The following is a 23,503-nucleotide window of genomic DNA, read 5'->3' on the forward strand; positions in this document are numbered from 1 at the left end:
GGGGGAAGGGAGAAACAGTATTTCATGACATACTGATGGAGGATTTTACATAATTCATGGAAGGCATGAATCTTCAGATGTTGGGTATAGCACTGAGGCCTGTTGAGGCTAAAATAAAAATAAGTTCATAGCTAGTGATACTTTGTTATGGCAAAGACAAGGGAAATAGGAAAAGCAGCCAAAGAGGGGAGAGGTCAGATTATCCACAAAGGCATGGTAAGACTAGTAACAAAACCACAAAAGACAGAGGACAGTGGTGTAATTGTCAGTCTAGAATTCTGTACCCAGCTATACTGGCATTCAAGTGTGAAAGCAACAGATAATTTTAGACCATGACCGAGAGTGTTTACAACCTTTTTTTTACACAAAGAGCAAATGTGAATCAGGAAGAGCTCAGTTGAACCTGGGGGAAAGGAATGAGATGCAGGCAGTGTTGGTAAGGGAAGAACTTGTTAACCAAGTTGGCAAATCTAAATAAATTTTGTTATTGAAAATCATCTGTAATAAGGACCACTGCTCCTGCTAAGTCGCTTCAGTCATGTCCGACTCTGTGCGACCCCATGGACTACAGCCTACCAGGCTTCTCTGTCCATGGGATTCTCCAGGCAAGAACACTGGAGTGGGTTGCCATTTCCTTCTCCAATGCATGAAAATGAAAAGTGAAAGTGAAGTCGCTTCAGTCATGTCCGACTCTGTGCGACCCTATGGACTGCAGCCTGCCAGGCTCCTCCATCCATGGGATTTCCCAGGCAACAGTACTGGAGTGGGATGCCATTGCCTTCTCCAATAAGGACCACTAGGAGCTTACAAATGGAGTGTAACTAAACATTGGGAAGCAATAATTCAAAGCTCTGGTGGTTGGGGTGGTGTTTGCAGCTCACAGCATTTCAAGGTGCTTGTATTTCATTGTATTTGGGAAACTTTGCCAAATTAGGTATGCCTATAAAAAGTAATAAAGCTAACTACTTAAGTGTAACTTTTGAATAAGTAAAGGGAGAATAAAGGGAGAAAAACAGAAGAAAATAGGAAGGAAGAATTAAAAAGCAAAATTAACACTTTTAAAATAAACTCAGTTAACAATCTCATAGGTTAACACATATAGACTTTTAAATTAGCATGTTAAATTATATGTTATTTACAAAATTCGTGTCTAGTGCATGCCCAGTTGCTTCCGTAGTGTCTGACTTTTTGCAATCCTGTGGACTGTAGCCCGCCAGACTCCTTTGTCCATGGGATTCTCCAGGCAAGAAGACTGGGGTGGGTTGGCATGCCTTCCTCCACGGAATCTTCCCGACTCAGGGATCCAACCAGCGTCTCCTGCATTGCAGGTGGATTCTTTACCCATTGAGCCATCTGGGAAGCCCTCATGTCTAGTGTATAATCATAAAAATCATTAAAAGTTAAAAATACAGAGTAGAACTACATTAACCAAAAATACTCTGAGGTAACTATATTAACATCTGACAAAATGGTTTTTTAGACACAAAAGCCTTAAATAGTGATATAAAGACTAGATGATGTAATATATTTGAAGTTTATTGCACCCAGGAACATAGGTTCCAATATACAAACTCAACCTCACAGAATTAATAATGTCTATTTGACATATACAGTATCAGTTAGCATGTATCTCATTGAAACTAAAGGTTTCCTGATGACCTAGCAAGTAAAGAATCTGCCTGCAATGCAGGAGATGCAGGAGACACAAGTTGGATCCCTGGATTAGGCAGATTCCCTAGAGAAGGAAATAACAACACACTCCCGTATTCTTGCCTGGGAAGTCCAATAGACAGAGACTGCTGGGCTACAGTCCTTAGGGTCACAAAGAGTCAAACATGACAGACCACACACAAATGCATGATCACACACTGATTGAAACTAAGCATTTTTAAAAATTTGAGCAACAAATTGACAAGTTTAATCTTTTGGGCACATATAAGCCCCTGCAGGGAACAGTTAGAGAAAATACATTCTTGCCAATCAATGTGGAGCATTTCAGGAACTGACTGTACTAGACTGTAAAGCAAATCACAGTGGTATCAAAGAATTACCATCACACGACTATGTTTTGTGACAGCAGTATCATTAAAGCATACCTTTAGTAACTCATAGCCAAAAATTTATAAATTATAAGAGAAGTGGAGTCTGACCGACCATAAGGAGATTAAATAAATTAACTTATTTGATGGCTAACCCTTGGGAAATTTCTCACTTAATGCATACATTAGAAAAGAGAAAGAGAAAATTTATCAACTGTAGAAGTTAAAAATATAAAGATTTGAATAGATAATTATAGTAGGAGAGGCTCAAGGGCCAGTAAACCTTCCTAAGGACTCTTGAGCTCATGAGGAATTCTTAAGGTGCAACCTAAAACAGTAGTACTATTTCATGTCCATCATATTGGCAAACATTTTAACCCACACTCCCCCGCAAAAAAACCCAAATGCTGGCAAAGTTACAGGGGAAATACTTTAACTCACTTTTAGTGGAGTACAAATGGTTTCAAGCACTTTTAAGACATAGATAAATGAAAGACTTCAAGGCCTATGGCTTATCACTAATGCATGTGGTTGGGTGCTTGCAAGGTTACTCCCATACATGTACAGAAGGAGATATATACAGGTCGTCATTATACACTGTCTGCACTGGCAAAAATGTAGAAACAAATTATTGCCCCTGAATTGGGAAAAGGATAAAGAAATTGTGGATTCTTTTACAGTAGAATATTATGAAGTAATTAAACAAATGAACTGCATCAACAGAGAAACCCCAAGCTGACTTTGAGTAAAAAAAAAATAGCAAAGAAGGTCTTTCAGGGGAAATTCTATAAATATAAAATATAAATATGCATTGGAATAGTACATACTCATTCTCTGGAGAAATAAGGGAAGGGTGTGCTTTAGTTACAATTCAGAATGTCTTATGTTTTTAATTACTGTGAGTCAACATTTAAAAAACTAAGATCATGGCATCCAGTCCTATCACTTCATGGCAAATAGATGGGGAAAATATGGAAACAGTGTCAGATTTCATTTTCTTGGGCTCCAAAATCAATGTGGATGGTGACTGCAGCCACTAAATTAAAAGACACTTGCTCCTTGGAAGAATGGCTGTGACAAGCCTAGACAGTGTATCAAAAAGGAGAGACATCACTTTAACAAAGGTCCATATAGTCAAAGCTATGATTTTTCCAGTAGTCATGTATGGATGTGGGAGTTGGACTATAAAGAAGGCTGAGCGCCAAAGAATTGATGGCTTTTGAACTGTGGTGTTGGAGAAGACTCTTGAGAGTCCCTTGGACTGCAAGGAGATCAAGCCAGTCAATCCTAAAGGAAATCAGTCCTGAATATTCATTGGAAGGACTGATGCTGAAGCTGAAGCTCCAATACTTTGGCCACCTGATGTGAAGAACTGACTCATTGGAAAAGACCCTGATGCTGGGAAAAATTGAGGGCAAGAGGAAAAGGGGGCAACAGAGGATGAGGTGATTGGATGGCATCACTGACTCAATGGACATGAGTTTGAGCAAATTCAGGGAGATAGGGATGAACAGAAAGCCTGGCGTGCTGCAGTTCATGGGTTGCAAAGAGTCAGGCATGACTTAGTGACTGAACAACAACAACAACAACAAAGTCAAATATGGTAAAATGTTTGCATAAAATCTTGATGTTGTGTACATGCATGCTAGTGTGTTAATATATGTATTTTTCTCTGCAACATTTCAGTGTTAAAAATTGTTAGCTCAGAAATCATTAATATTGAATAGGAAGCAAGAGGAGATATGAGCAGTATGAATTTTGGAAGCTAAAAGGCTGTATTATTGTTATTTGAAGAAAATGATATCTTCAAAGAAAATCCAAGACAATCAACTCAGAAACTATCATAACTAAGGTAGTTCAGTCAAGTGGCAAGGTAAAAGAAAAATACACTTGCTGCTGCTGCTGCTAAGTCACTTCAGTCATGTCTGACCCTGTGCGACCCCATAGACGGCAGCCCACCAGGCTCCCCCGTCCCTGGGATTCTCCAGGCAAGAACACTGGAGTGGGTTGCCATTGCCTTCTCCAATGCATGAAAGTGAAAAGTGAAAGTGAAGTCGCTCAGTCATGTCCGACCCTCAGCGACCCCATGAACTGCAGCCTTCCAGGCTCCTCCATCCATGGGATTTTCCAGGAAAGAGTACTGGAGTGGGGTGCCATTGCCTTCTCCGAAAATACACTTGAGGGACAGAATAATGACCTATCAGTGATGTCCATGTCCTAATCCCTGAACCTGGAAATGTGTCACCTTATTTCATAGGACAGGGACTGTGCAGATGGGACTAAGTTCAGGATTTTGATGTGGAAATGATCCTGGATGATCTGTATGGCCCAATGTAATCACAGAGGTCCTTATAAGAGAAAGACAGGAAGGTCAGAGCCACTTGTTGGAGATATGTTGATCATGGAAACAGAAGTTAGAGTGATATAAGGAAGGCACCATGAGCCAGGGCATGCAGGTGGCCTCCAAAAGCTGGGAAAGGCAAAGAAAAGACTCTCCCAGAGCCTGCAAAAGAAATACCATCCTGCCAACACCTTGATTTTTGGACTTCTGACCTGCAGAACTGTGTGACAGTGTATTTGTGTTGTGTTACACTACTAAGTTTGTGCTAATGTGTTACAGCAAAGTAGGAAATTTGTACAATATGTAGAAATCTAATAGTTTTCCCATAATAAATGCACTTATCTGTCCATCAACATCCCAGTTTTTAAGTGGAAGTTATCAGGATGATTCTAAATTGAATCTGAAAGAGAAGTAGCCTTGAAATTAAGAAATATGCCCCTCAAAGTAACATTTGTTATTCCTGATGTCAAAATGTATTTCAATCATCTTAATGTAAAAAAAAAAAAAGATGTTGCCATAGTAGCAGGCCAAGACCAGTGGTGTTAGGGGTAAGGTTAGCAATGAATAGAAGCTATTTTGATGGGAGAATACCCTTTGTAGAGGTAACTTGAGAGTGAAGTGAAAGTAAAGTCGCTCAGTCATGTCTGACTCTTAGCGACCCCATGGACTGCAGCCTACCACGCTCCTCCGCCCAGGGGATTTTCCAGGCAAGAGGACTGGAGTTCACTTTCACTTTTCACTTTCATGCATTGGAGAAGGAAATGGCAACCCACTCCAGTGTTCTTGCCTGGAGAATCCCAGGGACGGGGGAGCCTGGTGGGCTGCCGTCTATGGGGTCGCACAGAATCAGACATGACTGAAGTGACTTAGCAGCTTAGCAGCAGCAGAGGTAACTTTCTGGCACAGAATTGACCCATGAGAAATAGAAAAGATCCGAGGACAAGAGGTTCTTGGCTGACTGCACAATGAGGGATCAGTTGGATGGATGTGTTTTAGGAAAAGCAAGGGACACGCCCCTTCAAAGTAAGGGACAGTATAGGTAGGGAGAGAAACTTGCACCAGAATCAAGAACCAGAAGCCTTGATACAATGGGTATAAATTAGATTTTCTTCATTGTTTGTCTTTCTGATTTCTTCCTGAGGGCTCAATATTATTCACCTGCCTAGGGAGGGAGCTGTGAATGTATGAAGTTGCCGTGTTATCCACCCATGCTTTTGGTCTCTGAGTTTCTCATAGAGCATAAAGGAGGCTGATTTCAGGCCTGGGTTGGGACATGGATGGTATCTGTGGAGATCCTCCCTTTGGTCCATTCCCAGCTGGACAGGCCTTTTAAATGCTGTTGTACTTGGAACTCCCCAGATGTAGGTGCTGGTCACTTACGAGCTTTCTTTCTAGTCCCAGTGTCCCTTCCAGCAATGCTTTCAGTGTTGTTTCTGATCAGCTTTAAGTTCATTCTTGGATGGGTTTTGTTTTTCTCTTTCCTCAGCCCTTCAAAGCAGGATTCTGGGTCTAGGCTGCACACTTAGAGCTTTAGACAAATTCCCAGGCCCTTAGTGGCATGATGTGCAGGTGGATATTTTTATCAGCTTCCACGTGACCCCAATGTGAAGTCATTGTTGAACCCCATGGGTTTAGATGGTATAGAATGGAGAGTTGTCAAGAACTCCACATGTGGATTAGATCACTTCACTAGCGTCCCCTTCATTTTCTGTAAATTGAGGAAGCTGTGACTTTAGGAGTGAGTGTTCATCTGGTCAAGAGTGAAGAGAATGCATATAAATTGGGCACCTCAGGGTGGGAGAAAATCAGAGGAAGTCTTACCCTAGGTCTGAGCAAAGCTGAGGGTGATGGCTAGTACTTTTGAAAGAATGCTTCCAGGAGTGTGGCCCTCTTCCCCTTTGCCTGGCATCTCCACCTCCCCTCTACCTGCTTTTACCTGGTTTGTTCACCTGGTCTCCCATGCCCACCCCTCCTCAGGAGACATTTCCTGACCTAAGGATTACATTTTTAATGTTATGCAGCCATCATTACTTTCTAGTTCCAGACATTTTCATCACTCCCAAAGGGAGACCCTACACTCATTTAGAGTTACTCCTTAAATTCCCCTTCCCCAGCCCCTGGCAACTACTAATCTGTTTTCTGTCTTTGGATTTACCTATTACGGATATTTCATAAACAGATATAATCAAGATAAATTGATATAATTTATCAATTATAAATTGGTAAACAGAAATAATCAAGAGTGCTTTAAAGATTAAATCCACTGTGTAAGGTGCTTGATTCCAGTACAAATGGATTTCTCCAGTCCTTGTTAGCTAGAGTTGATTAAGCATCAAAAAGGGAAATACTGGCACCATCCCTGGTTAAGCCATCTGACTCGTGTACAGTAAGTCCCCTACATACAGATGAGTTCTGTTCCTAGAGCATGCCCATAAGTCCAATTCATTCATGAGTCCAAAAAAGTTAGCCTAGGTACCCAACCAATACAATCGGCTATATAATACTGTATAATACTGTACTGTAATAGGTTTATAATATTTTCTATATAAATAATACATAAAAACAAATAAGCACAAAAAATTAAGAAGACATTTTCAATCTTTCAGTATAGTACCTGGAAAAGTACAGTAGTACCAGCTACATCACCACTGTTTTTGCACTTGCTTCCAGACATCCTGGGCTTGAAATAAAGATACCATGCTACTGTACTCTGTACAGTTCTACACTAAAGTACACAAAAGTGTAACCACATGTACAGCGTGCACGCATGTGACAGTGTATGCCAGATACGTGAACCAACTTACATGATTAGACATGCGAATGCACGTTCAAATCTTTGAAAGTTTGAAACTTGGAGGTTCCAATGTAGGGGACTTACTGTAGATGGTTTCACAGTGCCCCACCCGGTGGGTGGGTGAGGGTTAACATCACATGCTCTGTGCCCACATGAAAGGCAAACCAAGAAGGAGGTCATCTTCCCTGTTCTGCATTTCTCAGAAAAGGAGCCTTCCTGGAGTAAAGACTAGGTCTAAAACCACCATCAGTTATCAATCAGGGGTGTAGGAGAAGCTGTTCACTGGAGTGGAGAAGGATTTCAGGTTTTTGTACTCCTTCAATGTGAAAAAACAAGATATTCTTGAAAAGAAGTAGACCATGAGAGTCTGTGTATAGAGTAACTGGACAGTCTCGAGCTCTCCCCAGGTTTCCTTCTATAAGTTGTACAAAAGGAACCCTCTCCTTAACTTTCTCCTCTGAGAGGTTCTCTCCCTTTCTTCTCTTTCTTGATTCATATTTTTTTTTCCACGTTGAAGAAGATCCTCCTATGTCTTTCAAGATATTTAGATGATCAATGGAGATGTCCCAAGTTGATGTATGCAAATACCCTAAAAATGGAGGAAGGTGGTGGCAGAACTGCTTTTAAGCCAGTCCTCCAAATAGATGACTCAGTCTTAGCCCTCAGAACCCTAGGCCTGCTCCTTTTAGATTTTTGCTAGTCAGCTTGGAGACACAGATCCTTACACTCCTGTGTCTGTGTCTCCCAGGAAGTCATGGAGTGTCAAAGGCCTTTGGAAAAACTGTCATCAGGGTAGAGATGAGAAGTATAATTAAACTTGTACCAGACAGAAGAGATCATGGTGACTTTAATCTAATATGTCATTTGCTATTTTAAGTTATGATTTGATGACTATTTTACATGCCCTACTATGCTTTTAGTGTTATGAAACCTTAATGAAGCATTTGAATCTTAAACAACTTGTAACTACTTGGGTTCTGGCCAGAACACAGTGAAACAACGTGTTTGCTATAATCTGGGCAGCCCAGATTATACCATAGCAACTGCTTCGGACGGTCGGATCAGATCTCATTTTGGTTTCAAAAATGCAGGATCTAGCGCAGGAGCCTCAGCAGGAACGCAGGTCTCCCCAAGTTGAGCCTGTATGATTAGTGAACAACCATGACATCCAGAATGTTACCTGCTTGATTTAGCCTCTTTCCAGAGTTTTGTCATTAACATTTCAGTTACCTTCTGGCTTTGTGTCATCAATAAGAATTCTCTTGTACAACTTAATTCACTGCATTAAAAAGGGGGTTGACTAGCAGAAAATAAAGTTGAACCTAATAATGTTGTTAATAATAATCACAAATAGTAATCAGCCCTAGTTAGTGACACCTCTCTACACAGATATCTACCCACTCTCCCTTGTGAAGGGAAACTATCTTCATCTTGAAATTAACAGCCTCCTGCCTCTTCAGCTTCTTCCTATCTCCTTCACCCGGCCTGTGAAACTTATCCCCGGGGTCCACTAGAAATCCTATAGTTTTTCATCCAGTTAAATCAGTAATACAGATATGTGCCATCTTTCCATCTTCTACTTCATTAAATAAAACGAAAAAGAGACCAACCAGAAATCAAGACACAAGATTTAGAACAGTACTATCCTTTATAGTCTTTTTCAGATTGCTCTGTTGTCTTAGTTTGTCTGCAGTGATCTCATCTCCTGATGATTGATTGTCTTGTCTCTCTAGCCTTAGTGGGTTTTTTTGGTGTTATGGAATTTTAGTGTGCATGTTTATCTTAACAGAGAGTATCCCTCCAGCCCCTGACCAGCAGCACGTGCACACACACACACACATGCACACACACACACACAGACACACGCACAAATCCCTCCCAACTGCTGTCTGTTTCACTTCCTCTTGTTCCCCATGGTTTGTGTCACTAGCTGAGAGCTCCTGACTGTGATTGAATGGGGCCCCACATTCCAGGGCAGCATTTCCAGCCCTACTTGCTCTGTATTTCGGGTACCTTTAGGCCCTGTTTTCCCTCTTGAATTCGAACCTGGGATGGTTTCTTCCTGGTTCTGCCCTGGTGCAGTGGGACAGAGCCTTCCGCAACACTCAGCCTTGTTGTTTTTGTTCTGTTCAAACCAATGATTAGCTTGTTTGTGAGGATGTCTCTGTTTTGTCACACACTTTCTTCTTCTCATTTCCTTATTGTGGCTTGTGCTTGATGGTGTGGTAGGAAAGAGGATGGACTTTCTGAGCATGAATTTGCTTAATAAATTAGTGAGGTTAGATTAGATTTAGTGCTTGCAGAGAGAATGTGATCCTCATTATTTGCAGATTCTGTATTTTCAAGTTTACTTATAACCTAAAATGTGTTTGTAACCCCCAAATCAATTCTCACAGCATTCATAGACATGCCTACAGCAGTCAAAATTTTGATTTGCTGATTCACATGTTCCCTGATGAGCTTGTACAAAACAACACTCTGTCTAATGCCCCAGCTCATACTGTAAACAAATGTCCTTTCCATGGTCTGTTTAGTGCCATGTATTTGCATTTTTGTGCTTTTTGTTGGTGATTGGCTATTTAAAATGCTCCCAGTTATGGTGCTGAAGTCCTGTCTGGTGCCATAAACACAAGTGTGCCTTAGGGTGAAAGCGTGTGTGTTAGATAAGCTTCTTTCAGACCAAGTTATAGGGCTGTTGGTTGTGAGCTCAGTGTTAATGAGTCAATAGTACTTATTAAATAAAGTGTCTTTAAAGTGAAGCACACTAAAACAAGGTTCTTTATTGATCAGTTGGTGAGAATGCTGTGAGCGGAGGCAATCAGGAACCTCACCCTGTCTTTCTTCAGGAGCAGCCCATTCCCTATTTGCTCCTTCAGTGGTGGAGGCAACATTCTAGAATATAATTACCCCCATTAAGCCAATAAGGAGAGTGGAAGGTTTGTATGTGACAGTCAGAACCTCCCCCAAGCAGTTCCTAGAAGGCGCCCCAGGGAGCCCTTTCTCCCTGTTCTCACCGACATTTGCTCTTCTCTGATTCTTCTCCTTTGCAGGGTACTTTCTGAATTTTCTGGAGCCAGTTAACAATATCACCATAGTCCAAGGCCAGACAGCGATTCTGCACTGCAAGGTGGCCGGAAACCCGCCACCCAGTGTGCGGTGGCTGAAGAACGACGCCCCGGTGGTGCAGGAGCCGCGGCGCGTCATCATCCGCAAGACGGAATACGGTTCCCGGCTGCGGATCCAGGACCTGGACACGACGGACACCGGCTACTACCAGTGCGTGGCCACCAATGGGGTGAAGACCATCACTGCCACCGGCGTCCTGTTTGTGCGACTCGGTGAGTGGGCACGGCCCCGGGCACATTGCTTAGCAGATAGGAAGGTCCCCAGCCACTGAGCACAGATTAATTTGCAGTTTGAAACTGAACACACACAAGCAACAGAGAGGAAATCAATAAAACCCTTCCCCGAGGCCTTTCCCATTGTGCATGAGGTCCCCAGCTTAACCTGTTACCCATTTACTAGTAATAAAAGAAAATAGACGCAGATGGAGGGGTCTATAAACCTGGAGTGCAGAAAATAATGCCAGACATGTTGTGTGTCAGGAGGTCACCCCCACGGGGGAGGCCCAGGCGATCCAGACAGGCGCCCACCCACCCACGGAAACCCGACCCAGCGCAGAGGATGGGTGGGGAACAGAAGGTGAGCACGATTCTGTACTCTTGTACTTATCACAGGTGGCACAAAGCAATCAACTGGCAGACAGAGATGTATCCCTTTCATCCGAGTTATGAGGAGGTCCCTACCATGCCCCAGCCATTTTGTCACCAGTGAGTAAGACAGATCTTGTGAATCAAGGTTGGATGAGAAGAGAGAAAAGACAGCAAAAATTCCCAAAATATCTCTCGATGTTTCTGCATCAACAGAGAGCACCCCTTCCATCCTCAGTGGGTTTTGCCATCCCTGGCATATAATCTTGGGCAGGGGCAGAGCTGGAGGCTGAAGATGGCTCACCACAAATGAGCACCCTGGGCTGCGGTTGCCTTTACCACGGGCCAGATTGGAAAAAAAATTTATTCCAAATCATGAAGTATTAATAACTTGTCTTTTTTTTTTTAATTTTAGGTCCAACACACAGCCCAAATCATAACTTTCAGTAAGTATCTGCTTTCCTCAAACCATTTTCTCATTCTTTGTGGGCTTCCGTTATGTAAGAATCCAGGTTATAAATTGGGCAAACATATGTCTTTGCTGAATTTGCTAGAGGTTGGCTAGACTTCACACAGGGATGGCAATGTGCTTGCTTTGGGCTGAAAACAGTTGTATTTTCCATGTTGAGTGTTAGGGAAAAAGCCATAAAAACACTGATAGTTGTTTTCAGAGATTATGACCTTACAGGACAACAGGAGGCAGAGTAAGTGTACAGACCATTCTGCCGGGGCTGCCAAGACCCTGATGTCCCAAGAACATTTGAAACAGGGAAGTGGATGCGTGCATGCTAAGTCACTTCAGTCATGTCCAACTCTTTGCAACCCCATGGACTATAGCCTGCCAGGCTCCTCTGTCCATGGGATTCTCCAGGCAAGAATACTGGAGTGCCCTCCATGCCCTCCTCCAGGGGATCTTCCCAACCCAGGGATCAAACCCATGTCTCTTACATCTCCTGCATTGACAAGTGGGTTCTTTACCACAAGTGCCACCTGGGAAGCCCAAACAGGGAGGTAGTTACCCTGAAATCTCAACACCACCCATAACCGCACCACCAGCTACAGTCTATGAAATGTGTGCTCATGGAGCCTCCACCATGGGGTGGGGGTCGGGGGTTCTCAGACCCATTTCAGAGATGAGGAGACTGAGGCTCAGAACCTGGCTCACTGGTCTTCACCTAGCTGCGGGCAAGTTCTGGCTGTGAACTCAGGCCTCTCTTTTGCTGATGCAGCCTCTTTTCTCCTCTGGACATCACAGGTCCATGAGAATCACTCTTTTCAGCCCCTGTGTTTGAGGTTAGCAGTGGCTGTGGATTCCTCATTTCCTGGACAGGCCATTGCTTCATCTCCCAAAGTTCTGAGCAGTGGCACAGACACTGTGTTGGTCAGCCAAGCAGTGTCTGCTTATCTGTGTCCCCCTGCAGCCTCATAAACACTGGCCGTTGCGCTGAGGTAGGGAAATGCACCGTCTCACTTTTGTTCACTTTTTCACATAAATTAATATTGAACTTGACATGTTTAATTAACAGTGTCAGTGTGTTTTACATTTCCCTGATGGTCTTTCTCCTGCTCTCTGTCTGTGGGAATTCCTGTTGTTTCCCACCTGCACAGTGGCCGCTTTGTTAGGCTGGTGGACAGTTTCTCTAGGGGAGATTCTGGGGAGTAGGACAGGCAGGGACACAGGATGCACCTCTCATAAGAGAAAACCTGCCAGTGGCGGGTGGGTGGGGGAGGGCACAGAGGTCACATCCCTGCCACAGTGTGGACCCATTTCTCTTATCTTCCAAGATGATTCTCACATCCATTCATTTCTGCTGCTCGGAAGGAGGAAAACTGATACTGACTGCTTTGTTCTCCCTTTCTGTCACCAGTGAGGCCGTGATAGACATTTCCTAGCTTATGGTGCTTCTTTGTCAGCTGGTTCTTCATAGTCTTTGCCCGTGATCCTCACATTGTTTGTTTCTTAATTATTTTTAATAATTATGTCTTATTTCTTGCTGGAGAGGATGTAGAGGAAGAGGAATCCTCCTACACTGCTGGTGGGAAGGTAAATTGGTACAGCCACTATGGAGAACAGTATGGAGGTTCCTGAAAAAACTAAGAACAGTTACTATATCATTCTGCAGTCCCACTCCTGGGTGTATATTCAGAGAAAACCATAATTTGAAAAAGACACCTGCACCCCTATGTTCATAGCAGCACTATTTGCAATAGCAAGACATGGAAGAAGCCTAGATGCCCACTGACAGATGAATGGATAGGAAGATGTGTGGTGTATATACAATGGGATTACTCAGCTGTAAAAATAAATGAAACAATGTCATTTGCAGCAACATGGATGAACCTAGAGATTATCATATTTAGTGAAGTAATTCTGACAAATACCAAACGATATCACTTATACGTGAAACTTAAAAAGATGATACAAATGAACTTATTTACAAACCTTATTTACATAAATAATAGGCTTATGATTATCAAAGTGGATAATGGGGTAGAGAGGGGAGAGATAAATTAGGAGTTTCAGATTAACAGATATACACTACTATATATAAAATAGGTAAACAAGGCCCTACTGTATAGCACAGGGAACTCTATTCAATATTTTGTAATAACCTATAAGGGAAAAGAATCTGAAAAAACATATATATGTGTAAGTGAATGGCTTTGTTGTACACTTGAAATTACACAAATTGTAAATTAAGTATATTTCAATAAAAAAGAGGTAATTAAAACATTGAAAAAATAAAAATCATAGAAATCAATGACAAAAATTAATGTCTTATTTCTTGATTGTGTAGCAGTTAATATTCTTCTGTCATTTATTAATAATTGCCAGTAATTGTATGGGTGTTTATGTTGTCTTGTTAAAGAACACACTAATTTCCTTGAAGAATTCTGATGTTATTTTGATTAGAATTGCAATGAATTTTTAGATAAATTTGGTTGAAAATTAATACCTAAATCAAATTGTTCTATCAAGGACCACTTTCTTTGTGTTTTAAGATATTCTTTTCCATGACATTTTATTATGAAAAATTCAACCACATGAAAAAGTAGAAAGAATTTTACGGTGGACATGCAATCCATATACCTGCCAATGAGATGCTGCCATTTACATTTTACTCTGTTGGCTATTTTTACATACATTTCTATTCATCAGTCATCTAATTTTTTATTCATTTCAATAAGTTGCAGATATTTGTACACTTATCCTGAAATATTTTACATACCATTATGGATTATGATATCACTTAGCAATATTATGGGAATCATTAACACGAGTTCAACATCTGTGTACTTACTATTCTCATCTCTTCTTTTTGAGTTAAACTTGCATACAATGAAATGCGCAGATCTTATGTATTCTATTAATAAGCTCCAAAAATGTGAAAACCTCTACACTATAAACCCTTATCCAGGCACAGCACATTCCTATTATTCTAGAAAGTTCCATGATCCAACTTCTTAATCACTACTCCCCCACCCCAGGCAATAATTGTCCTGACTTTTTTTCTACCATGAGCTAAGTTTACATGTTTTAGAACTGCATAGAAATGAAATCCTGTAGCACGTAGACACTTGAACCTGGTTTCCTTCAGTTCAGTGCAGTTGCTCAGTTGTGTCCAACTCTTTGTGACCCCATGAACCACAGCATGCCAGGCCTCCCTGTCCATCACCAACTCCTGGAGTCCACCCAAACCCATGTGCATCCAGTCAGTGATACCATCCAGCCATCTCATCCTCTGTCATCCGCTTCTCCTCCTGCCCTCAATCTTTCCCAACATCAGGGTCTTTTCAAATGAGTCAGCTCTTCGCATCAGGTGGCCAAAGTGGAGTTTCAGCTTCAACTTCAATCCTTCCAATGAACACCCAGGACAGATCTCCTTTAGGATGGACTGGTTGGATCTCCTTGCAGTCCAAGGGACTCTCAAAAGTCTCCTCCAACACCACAGTTCAAAAGCATCAATTCTTCAGCACTCAGCTTTCTTTATAGTCCAACTCTCACATCCATACATGACTACTGGAAAAACCATAGCCTTGACTAGATGGACCTTTGTTGGCAAAGTAATATCGCTGCTTTTTAATATGCTATCTAGGTTAGTCATAACTTTCCTTCCAAGGAGTAAGTGTCTTTTAATTTCATGGCTGAAGTCACCATCTGCAGTGATTTTGGAGTCCAAAAAAATAAAGTCATCCACTGTTTCCCCATCTATTTGCCATGAAGGGATGGGGACTAGATGCCATGATCTTATTTTTCTGAATGTTCAGCTTTAAGCCAACTTTTTCACTCTCCTCTTTCACTTTTATCAAGAGGCTCTTTAGTTCTTCACTTTCTGCCATAAAGGTGGTGTCATCTGTATATCTGAGGTTATTGATATTTCTCCCAGCAATCTTGATTCCAGCTTGTGCTTCTTCTAGTCCAGCGTTTCTCATGATGTACTCTGCATAGAAGTTAAATAAGCAGGGTGACGATATACAGCCTTGATGTACTCCTTTTCCTATTTGGAACCAATCTGTTGTTCCATGTCCAGTTCTAACTGTTGCTTCCTGACCTGCATACAGATTTCTCAGGAGGCAGGTCAGGTGGTCTGGTATGCCCATCTCTTTCAGAATTTTCCACAGTTTTTTGTGATCCACACAGTCAAAGGCTTTGGCATAGTCAATAAAGCAGAAATAGATGTTTTTCTGGAACTCTCTTTCTTTTTTGACAATCCAGTGAATGTTAGCAATTTGATCTCTGGTTCCTCTGCCTTTTCTAAAACCAGCTTGAACATCTGGAAGTTCATGGTTCACGTATTGCTGAAGCCTGGCTTGGAGAATTTAGAGCATTACTTTACTAGCATGTGAGATGAGTGCAATTGTGCGGTAGTTTGAGCATTCTTTGGCATTGCCTTTCTTTGGGATTGGAATGAAAACTGACCTTTTCCAGTCCTGTGGCCACTGCTGACTTTTCCAAATTTGCTGGCATATTGAGTGCAGCACTTTCACAGCATCACCTTTCAGGATTTGAAATAGCTCAACTGAAATTCCATCACCTCCACTAGCTTTGTTCATAGTGATGCTCCCTAAGGCCCACTTGACTTCACATTCCAGGATGTCTGGCTCTAGGTGAGTGATCACACCATTGTGATTATCTGGGTCATGAAGATCGTTTTTGTGTAGTTCTTCTGTGTATTCTTTGCACCTCTTCTTAATATCTTCTGCTTCTGTTAGGTCCATACCATTTCTGTCCTTTATTGAGCCCATCTTTGCATGAAATGTTCCCTTGGTATCTCTGATTTTCTTGAAGAGGTCTCTAGTCTTTCCCATTCTATTGTTTTCCTCTATTTCTTTGCATTGATATCTGAGGAAGGCTTTTCTTATCTCTCCTTGCTGTTCTTTGGAACTCTGCATTCAGATGCTTATATCTTTCCTTTTCTCCTTTGCTTTTCATTTCTCTTCTTTTCACAGCTATTTGTAAGGCCTCCTCAGACAGCCATTTTACTTTTTTGCATTTCTTTTCCATGGGGATGGTCTTGCTTCCTGTCTCCTGTACAATGTCATGAACCTCCATCCATAGTTCATCAGGCACTCTGTTTATCAGATCTAGTTCCTTAAATCTATTTTTCACTTGCACTGTATAATCATAAGGGATTTGATTTAGGTCATACCTGAATGGTCCAGTGGTTTTCCCCACTTTCTTCAGTTTCAGTCTGAATTTGGCAATAAGGAATTCATGGTCTGAGCCACAGTCATCTTCCGGTCTTGTTTTTGCTGACTGTATAGAGTTTCTCCATCTTTGGCTGCAAAGAATATAATCAATCTGATTTTGGTGTTGACCATCTGGTGATGTCCATATGTAGAGTCTTCTCTTGTGTTGTTGGAAGAGGGTGTTTACTATGACCAGTGAGTTCTCTTGGCAAAACTCTATTAGCCTTTGCCCTGCTTCATTCTGTACTCCAAGGCCAAATTTGCCTGTTATTCTAGGTATTTCTTGACTTCCTACTTTTGTATTCCAGTCTTCTATAATGAAAAGGACATCTTTTTTGGGTGTTAGTCTAAAAGGTCTTGTAGGTCTTCATAGAATCATTCAGCTTCAGCTTCTTCAGTGTTACTGGTCGAGGCATAGACTTGGATTACTGTGATATTGAATGGTTTGCCTTGGAAATGAACAGAGATCATTCTGTCGTTTTTGAGATTGCATCCAAGTACTGCATTTCGGACTCTTTTGTTGACTACGATGGCTACTCCATTTCTTCTAAGGGATTCCTGCCCCCGGTAGTAGATATAATGGTCATCTGAGTTAAATGTCAAGTGGTTTCCTTCACTTGACATAATATTCTCAAAATCATCTATGCAGTACATATTTTGGTAGACAGCTGCTTTTTATTGCTGAATGGCATTCCCTTGTTTGACTATTTCATTTGATTTATCCACTTTCCTGTTGATGGACACTTGAGAAGATTGCATCTTTTCATGTTGATGAATATTTTCATTTCTTTTAGATAAATTTCCAGAGTTCAAAGTGCTGACTTATCAGATATGTATATGCTGAGCTTTGTAACAAATACCAGACCTTTCCCTAAGGTAGTTGTACCACTTTGTACTCCCACCACTAGGTAGGAGAATTCTGGTTGCTGCAATGTTTGCCAGCATTTGATCTGGTTGGTCTTTCTATAATAAATTGAGCCATTTTTATGTGTATGTAGTGATTCCAGTGATCTTTATGTCATTCTGACTTCTTCAAAAAGTAATTTCTTTATTAGTCATTTTAAATTTTCAAACAAGTGCATTTAGAACAATGAAGTTTCCTCTGAATATCATTTTGGCTATATCTTTTTCCCCTCCAGGTATATAAGCTTTTGTTTTTTGTTGTCTTCTGATTTTTGTTGTATTATTATCAGTGAATTTGCGATGTATTTTACAGTTGGTAATTGGTGAAGATTTTCTTTTTACTTAACTATTGTTCTCTAGTCGCTAAGTTGTATCCGACTCTTATGATCCCATGAACTGTAGCCGGCCAGGCTCCTTGGTCCATAGGATTCTCCAGGCAAGCATACTGAAGTGGGTTGCCATTTCCTTCTCCAATGTATGGCAAGATTGTCTTCAAAAGTAATAAAGAATTTCATAGACCCACTGGCAAAGCATAAGCTTATTTTCTTATTTCCTCATGTTTCCCAGCACATGGTATTATCAGAACTCAAAACTGTGCCAATGTCTTGGGTGTCAGTGGTAATTTGTAGTAGTCTTACATTAGATTTCACCAGTAAATATTGAAGTTGAACATATTTGTATTGGTTTAATAATCATTGGATTGCCAATGTAAATACAATCTATTCTTATTTATGGATTCAATACTTGAAAATTTTCTTACTCAGTAAAATTTCTTCATAACCCCTAAAGTAATAATCAGGATGTTTTCATGGTCACTCATGGATATGTACAGAGCAGTGAAAAATTTGAGTTGCCCCATGCTTTCATTCGCAGCTGAGGCCTGCCATCTTGTTTCAACTGTCCTACTGTGCACACACGTCCTTTTTTGAGTCTGTTTACATTTTGTGCTTTTTATTGGTGATTTTGCTGTTTAGAGTGGCCCCAATACAGCATGAAGTGCTTTCTTATGTTCCTAAGCACCAGAAGGCTGTGATGTGCCTTATGGAGGAAATATGTTAGATAAGCTTCATTTAGGCATGAGTTAAGTGCTGTTGGCTGAGAGCTCATTATTGATGAATCATTAACCACATTAAATAAGATGTCTTTAAACAGAAACACTCATAAAACAAGGTTATGTATTGATTGGTTGATGAAAATGTTATGATGAGACTTGTGGAAAACTATCTCTGTATTTGCCTTAGGGACAATGGCTCAGCATTTACTAGTTCAGTGTTTGTGGTGACTATATAGAAAATAACCATCATAGACAACCAGAATCAACTGTATTTTGTCCATTTTCATTGGGATATTTGCTTTTCCTTATTGCTTTGTAAGAGTTTAAAGTTATAATTTTTACATAGTTCCTACTTCATCTAGAATTGATTTTTAAGCTGGTATAAGCCAGGGTTCTACCGTAATGTTTTCCTATCTCAATGGTCTACTGCCTTGGCACCATATAATGAATAGCCCCATCTGTAATCATTAAATTTAATAAGACTTCTGTCATTGGTGAAATTTCTATACGTGTAGATCTGCTTCTAGATTCTGTTCTAGTAACTTTTGTGCCTGGAATAAATACCACAATATTCTAATATTATATCTTTATTCCGTATGTAGAGAAATATTCTCACTTATTGCTGTGGATTAAATTGTGCTCCCCTCCACCAAATTCAGATATTGAAGCCTTAATCCCCCTTCATGTGACTGTATTGGAGACAGCATCTTAAAGGATGTTATTAAGGTTAAATGAGATCATAAGGGTGAGGCTCTGACCTAGTAGGACTTGTGTCCTTATAGGAAGAGGAAGAAACATTAGAGATGTCTGTCTCTTTTCTCTGCCATGTGGGGACACAGCTAGAAGGGAGCCGTCTGAAAGCTGGGAACTAAATAGGGTGACACTTTGATGTTGAACTTCTCAGTGTCTAGAACTGTGAGAAAGCAGTGTGTGTTGTTTAAGCGTCCCAGTCTGTGCTATTTTGTTATGGCAACCTGAGCTGGCTAATCTAGCTACCTCAGCTCAGCTGGTAAAGAATCCACCTGCAATGCCAGAGACCTGGGTTCGATCCCTGGGTTAGGAAGATTCCCCTGGAGAAGGGAATGGCTACCCACTCCAGTATTCTGGCCTGGAGAATTCCATGGACATGTGACATGGGGTCGCAAAGAGTCAGACATGATGAGTTACTTTCACTATTACTACACCAATTCTTCTAAATTATCTTGACTGTTAATTTTATTCTTCCATCTGAATTTTACCAGTTTGTATTTTTATCAGAATTGCTTGGTGGTTTGATTTTGGCAGTTACTTTTTTAGATACAGAGGTGATTGTGTAGTGTTCTGCTTTCAACGTATTAATATGATGTTATGTAACAGAGTTCCTATTATTAACTACAGTTCTAAAGTGAAATCCATTCGGTCAGAATGACATATTCTTTTAATATGCTACTGAGTTGATCTGCTCGCTTTGTGTTGGCAGATGACCCTCTATTTGGATACTTCATGGTCGAAGGCAGTTGTCTTTTTGTGGCCACTATTCTTTTCTTCCCATTGACTGTGATTGTGTTTAACCTCCTTTATATTATCTCGGCAACTTGACCGAAACAAAGACAAAAAAAGAGGGAACATCAGCAGGCTTAAAACAGAATTATCCATGTTCTCTGTTTTTGTCTCTGGAATATCTGTAGCTTTTCTGATGCTGTGACTGTTCTCCTGGGCCCTTTCCTGAGAAAATGCACAGCAGTTAGAGCTCTTTTGCTGTTGGTCGGCTGGCATATGCTGTACCTGCAAGTGGAGAACTGAGACGGTGAATAATCAGATAGCCCTGGTTGATCCCTGTGTACAGCATGTCAGGACTGGGGCACGCTGGTTCTGAACCGTGAACAAGGATGATCCCCTCCGGGCTCATCACTCTCTTCCCTGGGCTGCTGCCCTCACGCATCCACACACACGGACGCCAGCAGTTGACTGGACATCAGTCTGTGTGTGTTGAAGGAGGTGAGGGGTGAGGTGGAAATCCTCAGAGGTTAAGGGATTTATTACCATCAAAACAGTGTTTTCCTTCCATCCATTTGAAGGAAGGGTGAGGCGGGTGTGTATATAGAGAACAAAGGCTTTAAGAACAGGCTGTTTCTCCACAGATGTAGGTTCAAAGACTGGGTGATTATAGCTTACTCAGGTAGCAGTTTTGGTAATGCAAGGGGATTAATGTGAGGCTACGTGTCTCACATTTCATGTGTGGGTTTCAGGTCTCTCTGCTCTTTTAAAAAGTGCTTTATTTTCATGATGATAGATGCACACATGCAGTGCTGGGGTAGCCTAGTGATACTGAAGTCAGCTGATGGGGTAGCAGGACAGTGGTCCAGGGGGTGCTCCCTGAAGCCTGAGCTTCGGTTGTCCTGGCCACCCTGATGATGGCCAACAAGTATGTGCATGCATAATGTGCTTCACTAAACATCTGCTTAAAGGAAAGTGTGTTGTTTTTTTGAACAATTAAAAGTTATGTTAATTACTGGCCGCTGGGAAATCATTCTCCCTGAGGCCGTGTCCCGAGCACTTATTGCTTCATAACCTGCAGATAATTCCAAGGCTTCAGCCATTCTCCACCCATATGCTCATGATCCTGGTGTCTCCAGTTCCAAATCTGATTTATCTCTTTATCTCAGGCCTCCCAATTTGGCCCCATCATGGGCATCTCCAGGGGGATGATTCACAGGCATCTCACAATTCGCCTGTCTAAACAGAACTCAGCCATTTTGTACCTCAGAGTCCTTCCATTGCTATTTTGGGGAAGTTGTCATAAGCCTAGTTCAAACTTTATCCTAATTACAGGAAAATAGCACTATGAAAAAAAAAAAAAAAAAAAAACCTGAAACTGCCAACTGACTAGCCAGTAATTTAAAAAACCCTGAAACTGCCAAACCGACTAGCCAGTAATTTAAAAATGACTTCAGGAGAAACCAAGCTGCCTTACTAACAAGTTGGTAAAAGTAAACTAACTCAGACAAAAGGCTAACATTTAGCATTTGATGTTAAATTCATTAAACCACTAACTAATCAAATTGAGGTCTTCCCTGGTGGCTCAGATGGTAAAGAATTTGCCTGCAATGCAGGAGGTCTGGGTTCGATCCCTGGGTCAAGATCCCCTGGAGAAGGTAATGGCTACCCACTCTAGTATTCTTGCCTAAAGACTTCTATGGACAGAGGAGCCTGGCTGACTATAGTCCATGAGTCAGACATGACTGAAGTGACTTTAGCATGCAATCAAATTGAGTTGGAAGGAGGGGAGAAGGCAACCTAATTTTTTTCTCTGTGACTTCTTGTGATAGGTTCTTTTTTTCTGGAAAATATCAGTTCAGTTCAGTTCAGTCGCTCAGTCGTGTCCAACTCTTTGCAACCCCATGAACTGCAGCATGCCAGGCCTCCCTGTCCATATCACCAACTCCCGGAGTTCACTCAAACTCATGTCCATCGAGTCGGTGATGCCATCCAGCCATCTCATCTTCTGTCGTCCCCTTCTCCTCCTGCCCCCAATCCCTCCCAGCATCAGAGTCTTTTCCAATGAGTCAACTCTTCGCATGAGGTGGCCAAAGTACTGGAGTTTCAGCTTTAGCATCATTCCTTCCAAAGAAATCCCAGGGCTGATCTCCTTCAGAATGGACTGGTTGGATCTGCTTGCAGTCCAAGGGACTCTCAAGAGTCTTCTCCAACACCACAGTTCAAAAGCATCAATTCGTCGGCTAATTCTTCAGACTAAATCCCATAGTCAATTCTTCGGGCTAAATCCCATAGTGCAGAACTTAAATAAAAATTAGAAACTTAATTCATTTTAAGATTAGTGGTAAGTGGCGAAACCCAATCACCGGTAAAGTAATCAGAGAATACACACACACTCTCCTTAATTCAGATCTCACAGTGACACAAATGAAAGTGTTTGTGCTTTAGCAGTAATGATAACATTAGCAGGTTGATGGTGGCAGCACATTGAATGTTTCCAGTAACTCTTTGTCTTAATTTGAACCCATGTATGAACTTCCCTGGTAGCTCAGCTGGTAAAGAATCTGCCTGCAATGTAGAAGACCCTGGTTTAATTTCTGGATTGGGAAGATCCCCTGGAGAAAGGATAGGGTACCCACTCCAGTATTCTTGGGCTTTCCTGGTGGCTTAGATGGTAAAGAATCCACCTGCAATGTGGGAGACCTGGTTTGATTCTGGGGTTAGGAAGATCCCCTGGAGGAGGACATGGCAACCCACTCCAGTATTCTTGATAGGAGCCTGGTGGGCTACAGTTCATGTGGTCACAAAGAATTGGACACAACTGAGCAACTAAGCACATAAGCTAATATGCCCTGTTATGCATGGATGAGAACTTTTTACTTGCTAACCTCCAGATTCACCCAAAAGTCACCAGTCTTCAAGGCTGATGTGAGAGGGACCAGCCGCCTGAACATAGTAGGAGAGAATAATGTTTACTTCCTAGTGAACTATTAGTGTCGGAGCCACTGTGTCTCTGCCTCCTGTGATCCCAGTGTTAAGCATAGACATTGCAAAATCCAGTGTTTCTGAAAGGTTCTGCTGACTTTGATTTCATAACATGAATGTTGGTGTTGATTTTATGAATAAATGTGCTCAGTTCACATTTTTGCCACATCAAATATGATATCAGTATAATTGGATGCTGTAAATATTTCATCTCAGAAGTAGAGAGGAATAAGTTATGATGCCTAATTTTCAAGAAAATCATTAATTCATCTATTCATTTTTTAAATAATTTTATATTGAGGATCAGCTATATGCCAGGCCCTGTTTAAGTTGTTGGAGGCCCACCAATGAATGAAAAAAAACAGACAAAAACTAAAATATCCTGCCTTCTGCTGCTTACATTTTCCTGGGAGACTCTTATGTCTGGCTTTTTTCACAAAATATAGCATCAGAAAGATACTTTCTGTGGTTTATTCTTTTTTATTCATAAGAGTCTGTTGTATGAAGATA

At 41.3% G+C, this 23,503-nt stretch overlaps 1 protein-coding gene across 2 annotated transcripts in view; it reads left to right on the plus strand.

Annotated features, from left to right (window-relative positions):
* The window catches only part of ROR2 (receptor tyrosine kinase like orphan receptor 2), a 236,213-nt gene that overhangs the window by 188,790 nt on the left and 23,920 nt on the right, over positions 1-23,503 (plus strand). For both annotated transcript variants that reach the window (XR_003512358.1, XM_027550351.1), the window contains exons 3-4: positions 10,225-10,512; positions 11,300-11,330. Coding sequence is in view for 1 of the 2 variants with exons in the window: in XM_027550351.1 (XP_027406152.1) it covers positions 10,225-10,512; positions 11,300-11,330 (319 nt within the window). In the remaining variant the exon portion in view is untranslated. The remainder of the gene's footprint in view (positions 1-10,224; positions 10,513-11,299; positions 11,331-23,503) is intronic.

This window comes from Bos indicus x Bos taurus, chromosome 8, assembly GCF_003369695.1.
Source record: "Bos indicus x Bos taurus breed Angus x Brahman F1 hybrid chromosome 8, Bos_hybrid_MaternalHap_v2.0, whole genome shotgun sequence".
In the NCBI taxonomy this organism is placed as follows: Eukaryota; Metazoa; Chordata; class Mammalia; order Artiodactyla; family Bovidae; genus Bos; species Bos indicus x Bos taurus.